This window comes from Lissotriton helveticus, chromosome 5_1, assembly GCF_964261635.1.
Source record: "Lissotriton helveticus chromosome 5_1, aLisHel1.1, whole genome shotgun sequence".
Taxonomy (NCBI): Eukaryota; Metazoa; Chordata; class Amphibia; order Caudata; family Salamandridae; genus Lissotriton; species Lissotriton helveticus.
The window spans coordinates 141425749-141434078 of record NC_136065.1 but is presented as its reverse complement, the minus strand read 5'-3'; the positions used below and the strand labels follow the sequence as shown (position 1 = coordinate 141434078).

Below are 8330 nucleotides of genomic sequence, written 5' to 3'. Positions count from 1 at the left end.
AACTCCCAGTGTTTAGGGTAGCTAATATTTGCAGTTAGTGGTAGTATGTGTTCGTCTAAAGCACCTTCTGGTGTCCTTTTAGGCAGCAAACGTTTTGAAGAAAAATAGGCTGACATATGGCTTATTCTGGACCATTCTGTTTTTCCTGTATTTCTTTTAAATGTATTCACGTCTTGAGGAAGATGATCACTGCTTTCGTTACAATTGCATACTGCTCATATAATAGGAAGCTTGTTATATGCTGCTTTTTATGAGCGGACTTCACTTCACAGCACAGCCGTCGCCAGACAAATATGTGAGCATCTCTACAGAGGTTTTGGCTCTGCCCACATTTTGAGAGCCAGGAGTACAGTAGGTATTAGAATTCTTTCGCTTTTTCAAGAGAGGCTCCCTGTAATGAGAATTCCTCGTTTACAGCTTTTCTTGCTTCTTTACAATCGATTGAGGACTGAATATGTTGTTCTGTAAAGAAATAGATGGGTTTTAGATTTGTGAATCTCCAATTCTTGCTATTTTCTTTCCCAGACTTCTATTTTGCTGTTAATCACTTGTTTATACATCTATCTTGTTGTTACTTTATCTTGGACAGATCCTTTATGCAAGACCTCTAAAGGCTATTTTTTCCGTGAGCCACAGTATAGGAGTTTGAAGATTGCCTTGTATATTTAATATTTGGAACTCTGGGCCTAAGAGCCTGTAATATCTAGTGCCTATACATTTCCTTTTTAAAAAAAAATGTTTTAGATTTAAATACGTTTTTATTCATCAAATGAGTACAGGTTGGATGGATGGATTGATGGATGGATGTGTGAAAAGATGGGTGGATGAATGATGGGTGAATGGATGGATGAAAGGGTGGATGGATGAAGGATGGATGGATGAAGGATGGATGGAAGGATGAAAGGGTGGATGGATGAAGGATAGATGTATGGATGGAAGGATGAAAGGGTGGATGGATGGATGGATAAAAGGTTGAATGGATGAATGATGCATGCATGATGGATGTGTGAAAAGGTGGGGGGATGAATGATGGGTGGATGTATGTATGTATGTATGTATGTATGGATGGATGAATGGATGAAAGGGTGGATGGATGATGGATGGATGGATGGAAGGATGAAAGGGTGGATAGATGAAGGATAGATGTATGGATGGAAGGATGAAAGGGTGGACGGATGGATGGATGGAAAGATGAAAGGGTGGATGGATGAAGGATGGATGGATGTATGGATGGATAAAAGGTTGCATGGATGAATGATGCATGGATGGATGTGTGAAAAGGTGGGTGAATGACTGATGGGTGGATGGATGGATGGAAGGGTGGATGGATGTATGGATGCATAAATGGTTGCATGGATGAATCATGGTTGGATGTGTGAAAAGGTGGGAGGATGGGTAAAAGATGGATGTATGGATGGAAGGATGAAAGGGTGGATGGAAGAAGGATGGATGTATGGCTGGAAGGATGAAAGGGTGGATGGATGGATGTGATGAGGTCTAACGGGCGCATTTACGGTTGTCAAAAGTTGATGATGAGGAGTACCAGTTTCTAGAAACTTTTGTCGGTAGGGGGTCCTTACGCCTAAAAAGGTTTTACAAGGGGGTCTCGGCATCAAAAAGTTTGAAGACCTCTGGGGTAGCGGGACATAGGAACCAGTAGGTCAAACCTGCAAAATGGTTAACCACCCTACCATACAATGTCTTCACATTCATTAGGCTCCTTATTGGTTCCTTATCATTTGACTGGGTCTTCATTGGCTGCATTTTTTTCTGTTTTAACTTGCTGTTTAATGTTTTCATTAAAATGTTGGCAACTTCATTTGCAGAAATAGAGAAGCAGGCATAATACTGACCTCTCTTTCCTTACAGAATTAAAACTTACATGCAAGAATTGCTGGGAAACTTTGCATTTGCTATATTGCGGGGGACAAACTTGTCGTACTGAGATAATAAATGTAATAGATAGGCTTCCGAAGCAGTTTTGGCAAAACATGAAAAGGTCTGTCTGTCAAGCGTGCATGGGGCACTTCTTGCTTTCACAACTGTGAGCACATGGCTGTCATCTTTGAGAGGTGTATATCTAATACTCTTCAAGAAGACTGTGTACGCGAAATCAAAAACCTACAATGTAAAACGCTAGCAGCTCAGAGACAAATGATGTATTCGTGAAAGAAAGAATGTTCTTTTTCCGTTGGTCGAATTTTGGTAATCTGTTTAAACCATAACTCGATACCGTTCTAAGATGTCCGACTGTGAAGCTTTTCAGCACCCGCATCCTGTCCCAAAATGGCTTCCACGTCCTTCTTTTATGTCCATTGCGCTTCGGAGAGTCGAGTGGTGTCTAGTGTGTTGTGTCAATGGCAGCCTCCCTGGGCAGGATCCTGGGCTTGGTAGCCGTGCGAGCGGCTGTAGTGCCGGGGAGGATCGGCTTCTGTCAGGCGGGGGCCTGGAGTCAACAGGCGGCGCCAGCGAGCCTCCACGGTTTGCGTACCAGAGCCTCGCTGGAGCTTTGGACACAGCCTCCAGCATCCCGGACATTATGCACCGACCATGCGGACGCCGTGGGGCAGGTGAACCCCACCCACTACCGTCTGGTGTACACCTGCAAGGTGGGAAGGTGAATAGGGTGTACTAGTATCAGTGCTGGTATTGGGGGGGGGATGACTGCTCTGGAAACTCATAAATTGGGGGTCAAGGTGTGCCAGAGTAAAGGGGGCAGGCAGAGCTTAAAAAACAGTTTGGCAATCAATTTACACATGTATTTAAAAAAAATGCTGCAAGAAATTGGCAACAATGACACGTGTGACAGAAAATCTTTTCTAGCTTATTTAATTGTTCACTATGAGGCTGCATTTTAAAATATCTCGCAGGGCTTAGACCCCTGCTGCAGAGATCTTTGTGTGCCCATTAATTTCAAGATGAGTATAATAGCGGTAAGATAACTCCCGGTGGTTAATGCAGTTCTAGAAGAGGTCTGAGTTTTTTCCGATCTCAATTATAGACAGTATGTGATTCCTACACCTTATAAACCTCATTGGCTTAAGTAACCTTTCTTGTACAGTAATTTACACACTTGTTTTATTTATTGGAACTCTGTGTGATGTAAAGATCTGACAGCCTGCAGCGGGATGAGTAGCGCTATAAAAGAACTAATGAAAAATAAATTAGTAGGTGCCATTTAAATCATTATTAGTGTAATAATTCATAAAGACAGATGGATATTACATTCTTACGGTGCATGCACATCTCTTACGTACAGGAGATGAAGAAAGTCAAAAACATGCCTCCAAGTCAAATTTCTCTAAAGTACTTGTGAATTGACCAGATGTGTGACTGTTTCCTTCCATTAGGTTGACATCTAGGTGTTCGATCCAGATGGCTCCCAGCCAGAATGATACTTAAACAAAAGAAGAGCTAATGACTCTTTAAATCGGGCCTTTGTTTGTGCACCGAATGGAATGCAGAAAACGCGTGGACGCTGCTGTATTGTGCCCCGCTGTCCGAAAAAACAGCACAAATTCAGCATATTACCTTGGGTTGGCCGGATCCGGCCAGAAACAGATGCCGGAACTGAGATCCGGGGATTGCGCCCCCACTTTCCAGCACTGCTGCGTATTCAGTAATAGTTAAAAGCAAAGGGAAACCGTTTAGTGATGAACTTACAATATGCTAGCAGAGAGGCGAATATTTCAAAGCTGTTCCTAAGAAGCCCAATGCCTCTGTGACACCTTTACCCTTCGCACTACAATCAAACTATGGGCTTTTGAGCCCCAGCATGCAAAGTGAGGCTGAGTAAAAAGTAGGCCCGACTGAAGTTGTCATTGGGACCACGCGGGTGTTCAGAGTATTCGCCTAACAAATTAGTGCATTGTGGGAGTTGTTGTCTTGGCAAGTTTTCTTAAACTAAATTACTGGCTCACCTGAACATCTTAAAGGAAATATTAGCACATGGTATAGGGGAGACATACCTTCTCCGAGACAATAACTTATAACAAATGAGTCTGGCCTTAATTTTCCACTGCCTTGAAATAAAATACAATATTTTTAGGACCATCATCGAAGGAAAAAGTGTATATGTTCAAAGAAAAATGTGAGCCAACCCTTCGGTTTGACACAACCTTGGCAGGTTTATAAACAGGGACTGACAGGTACAACTCAGGCAGCTTTGCTAAATATCAGTCACACAGTCCTGCACACTGTAAGAAGTGCATTTTTGAGGGGACAGCTTTTGGTCAAATTGTAACTGGGAGGAAGGAGCTGCAGTTCACAAGGTGCAAAGCAAGACACATCTTTCGGCGTACCTTTATCGTTCGTGTCCACCAAAAGCTCTTTGGCGCCCCATCAAGGGTGTGAAGTGCCATATCAGTGCAATTAATTACCAAACAATTCGGTGCATTTGCTGCTTACATTCAATACCCTCTTGTAATACATGCAGTAATACATTTAAATTCATTACTGGCCACGTCTAAAACTGCCATCATATTGATCACTTTATCCAACGAGGGGCAACCACTTCATTTCCCTACCAAGTTTGAAGATATCCAGACCTTCTGGTTAAATATGACTCTGAGGGCCCCACATCAGGCCTTACCACTGAGTGATAAAAGTGATTTATCCTCCACCTTCTCTTTTCAAGAATTGGTCCACACTGCAAGGATGAACATACAGTTTAGCAACACCTACCCTGCCGACGGATCTCTCTCTCTCTTTTTTGTTGTTGTTGCTTTTTTACCCTCCCCTAAACACTTTGCTAGCTTCTTACTACATTGTTTTGCAAAAGAACCAGTTTCTTTGGGGCGCACCTTTATGGTGCCATAATGTTTGAATACATCTCTTGGTCGCTATGCCATTAGAACCAAATTACACCCAACTAAAGAAATCCCCATTCAGGGCGAAACTGGTCTTGAGTTGCTTGTGTTTTCATTCTGAGAGGACCTAAGCTTGGCAGTTCTGGCTTGACTGTCCTGTTGGAGCAGGGTCAAGACTTATTTTCATATGGCTTGGTCTAATCTGAAGTAGGGCATGTAAGCAAGAAGAGAAATGGCCTGGAATGCTACCCCCAGTGATGGTAAGTGGTCAGACTTATTTAAAGCACCCTCCCTTCACCTTTTGTGTGCTTGACTGGTAGAATTGTCACTAGGTATCTGTTTTCACAATGATCGCACTTGCAAGCGGTACAATGTTGATCGCTCCTGGTAATTATCAGGCCCCTGAGCATTGCACTCTTCATTAAATTTTGACAGAGCAAACCTGCCAGAAGTTATAAAGGGAGATCAGGCATGTTATGTTGCCTTGCCTGGCGTACCTGCAAGGCAGTAACATTAAACAATAATAGCGAACTAAGAACTCTAATTGGCTAAGTAGGGTGCTATTATGAATGATTAGACTTTTATTTAAAAAGCATAAAGATGTGTTTCAAAGTAGACGTGACACTCATCAAAATTGTGCAGTTCCTTGCCCCCTTTGTGTATGCTTGCAGGATCAGGAATGAACATTTTGTCTTCACAGGTTTGCGGGACAAGGTCGATGAAAGCCATCTCTAAACTGGCCTACAGTAAAGGAGTGGTGATAGTCAAGTGCCCTGGATGCAACAACCACCATATCATAGCAGACAATCTCGGCTGGTTTTCGGATTTGGAGGGTAAAAGGTATGTCCTCTTAGTAACCACTCTAAATCTGCAGGACACATCACAGTATTACAGGGGTGGAGGCAATCGTTCAGAAATGTTGCGGTCTTGCAAACAAATTAATAAATAGTTGTCACCGTATGGAAATTACAAAGGAAGCTTTATATAGGCTGTTTGCTAACATGAGGCAGGAGAGGATGCGACCAAAGCCTACAGGCTGGTCACAACTCATGGACCTCCGAGTGGCCCCACTGTTGGCAGAGAGGTCTTGGGCTCTCGCTGGCCAGGAAACTGACGGAACTTCTGAAGCTCACTGTGAGCCAAAACCTACCTTGTATAAGGTGACAAACCTGAAGAGACACCTCAGAGAGGCAGAGCGCTCAGATTAAACTGGACTATTGTTGTGAACTGTACCATGCACCACCAGCACCTGGACCATTCAGTTAGTTATAGGAGTCATTTTGCACCACTTTCCTGACACAGCTGTTAAAACTTTTTCTGATACAAGCTGAAAACTACAAGTACCTAAGGTATGCATGAGTTCCTACAAAGTACACACAAACTGTGCATCAGCAGGTGTAAATTTAGGCATGGGAATCGTTGACATTTTATGGATTTTCTGAGATGTAACTTAAAAATATTCCTAGTAATACCTTTGCAAATCTGGGCCAATTGTTTATTATGTCTATGATAAAGTCAAACCAAAAGTTCTACATTGCGTGTGGGAGTGACTCTCATAATGCCGTTCTATTTGTTGTAATTGGAGTGCCCTATTTTTCAAATAAAAAAGGTACCATTTATACCCATGTTACACTATCAAGAACTGTTGTAACTTAGTTTATTTGTCGTGGCTTGAGCTTTGTCTGTATTGGTCTGTTTGTCATTCCACTGACCTAGGGTGGAATGACAAATTGTAAAAAGTTGGACTGGTGTATCTAGTAGAATGGACACATCTATAATGCTATATTTATTTGTATTACTCTTTCCTTGAAATGTTGTATTTTGATTACAACACTTACTGTGATTTTGTTACCTAGATGTCATGACTTATGTACTGTTAGCTAACGAAGGACAGCCAGTGTGTTTTTGTTCCATTTGGCACGTTTACAGTTTTCAAAAATCCTATTAACGGAATTGTACTAGCCCGCAGATTGCCATTTTACAGGGAAACTGTTCCTTTCTCGTGTTTGGTCCCGCAGCTGTATTTGCACCTACGCTCCTTCCTACAACCTTATATTTCTGTGCATTTTAGAATGGGCTACATTAATATTTTTGTTTTTTTCACTGCTAAGAAACATTGAAGAAATCTTGGCTGCCAAAGGGGAGAAGGTTAGGCGGCTGCTCGGAGAAGATGCTATGGAATTGGTTTTGGAGGACATTGTTGGAAAACAACAACATGCAAATCAGTCTGAAGAGGAAAAGGTCGCACCAAGCCTCACAGAAGAGGACATAAAGCCTGTAAAATGAACAAGTTGGCAGTCGCCTGTTGAATTAAACTAGCCGCTGCAAAATGGGACATGCAGTAGAGAGAAACAGAGTTTGTATTTGGCCTGACAGACTGTTGAATATAAGATTCTGTGTTCCTCTTGAGGCTGCCGTTCAAATGGAGATACTCAACTGGTGGAGCAGAGACCTTCATTACACATGCACAGCCATCCATCTTTCTAATGTTTATCAAATGTTCTGTAGAACCATACACAGCAGGACGCTCTTCATTTTGGATCGGTGATTAGGCGATGGACCAGAATTAGCTGAGGCCTTCAGTTTGGCACTGTCACCTCTAGGGCCATATCATAGTGGGGGTGGTCAGTGGCCAGAAGTGCGGATGTAAGGGCTCGTTGATCTGTATCAATATGAAAATGCTTGCTTTTAGAACTTGTCATGCCCAAGCCATAAAGTGCGTATGCCTCTACATACGTGAGTATTGCAGCAATGTGGTCACATTTAAAGGGGATTGGTATCACTAAATATGATGGGGCAGAATGTAAACAAAGACTTACAGAAACACACGGTTGAAGATAGTTTGCTGTCCTGGCATGTTAATATCCAGGATGGGTCTGAGGAAGAGTCCTACCCAATTGGGGTCTCAGGCAAGGATTTCTCCTTGGGGGGGGAAAAATATTTCCCCTGTGAATAAAACAAAATGAAAGTTCATCACAAGAACTGATTTTTACATCCGATTAATGCTTGTAGAATTTTTCACCCAGTAAAAAGTCATTCACCTTTCTGAAAGTTAGTGGCCCTTCTGAGCAAGATTCTGAGTCATACAAGAAAGGCTTAAGAATTGTACACTGTTGGGTCACACATGGCATCCTAATCCATGCCGTCATTACATTCAGATGCTTGTACCCGTTTATAATTTGAATTTACTTTGTGTAAACTCTAATAAATTATCTATTTTTGATATAAATAAAAGTGAATGTTGCTTCTTTAAAAGTGAATACATGCTATTATAAAAAAAAAACTGGTAAATGTTCTCATTCTATGTGTGTGTGTGGTGTGTATATATTTCATACAATGCTACCTTATTAATTATACCCATTATGGTGTATTTGTAATGTCCTGGATTCACTGTCCTTTACAAGATGCTAGACCACTCATCATCCAATTGATACATCGATTTTCACTTTTTCCTTTTAACATAGTGTGGGACTGTAAGGCTCTTTTGTGTGCTCTGATATCAGTCTAAGTGCGGACAGTAAA

At 41.9% G+C, this 8330-nt stretch overlaps 1 protein-coding gene across 1 annotated transcript; it reads left to right on the top strand.

Annotated features, from left to right (window-relative positions):
• Positions 1 to 2349: 2349 nt before the first annotated feature.
• Positions 2350 to 7973, top strand: LOC144753028 (DNL-type zinc finger protein-like). Its single transcript, XM_078640831.1, has 3 exons — positions 2350 to 2609; positions 5509 to 5648; positions 6920 to 7973. The coding sequence occupies exons 1-3, from the start codon at positions 2358 to 2360 to the stop codon at positions 7092 to 7094; spliced, it is 567 nt and encodes a 188-aa protein (XP_078496957.1). The 5' UTR covers positions 2350 to 2357; the 3' UTR covers positions 7095 to 7973.
• The last annotated feature ends 357 nt before the right edge of the window (positions 7974 to 8330 follow it).

Coding starts and splice junctions, on each gene's coding strand:
- LOC144753028 (XM_078640831.1), top strand. CDS start 2,358: ATGGCAGCCTCCCTGGGCAGGATCCTGGGCTTGGTAGCCGTGCGAGCG. Junction 2,610..5,508: donor GTCTGGTGTACACCTGCAAG/GTGGGAAGGTGA, acceptor TTGTCTTCACAG/GTTTGCGGGACAAGGTCGAT. Junction 5,649..6,919: donor TCGGATTTGGAGGGTAAAAG/GTATGTCCTCTT, acceptor TTCACTGCTAAG/AAACATTGAAGAAATCTTGG.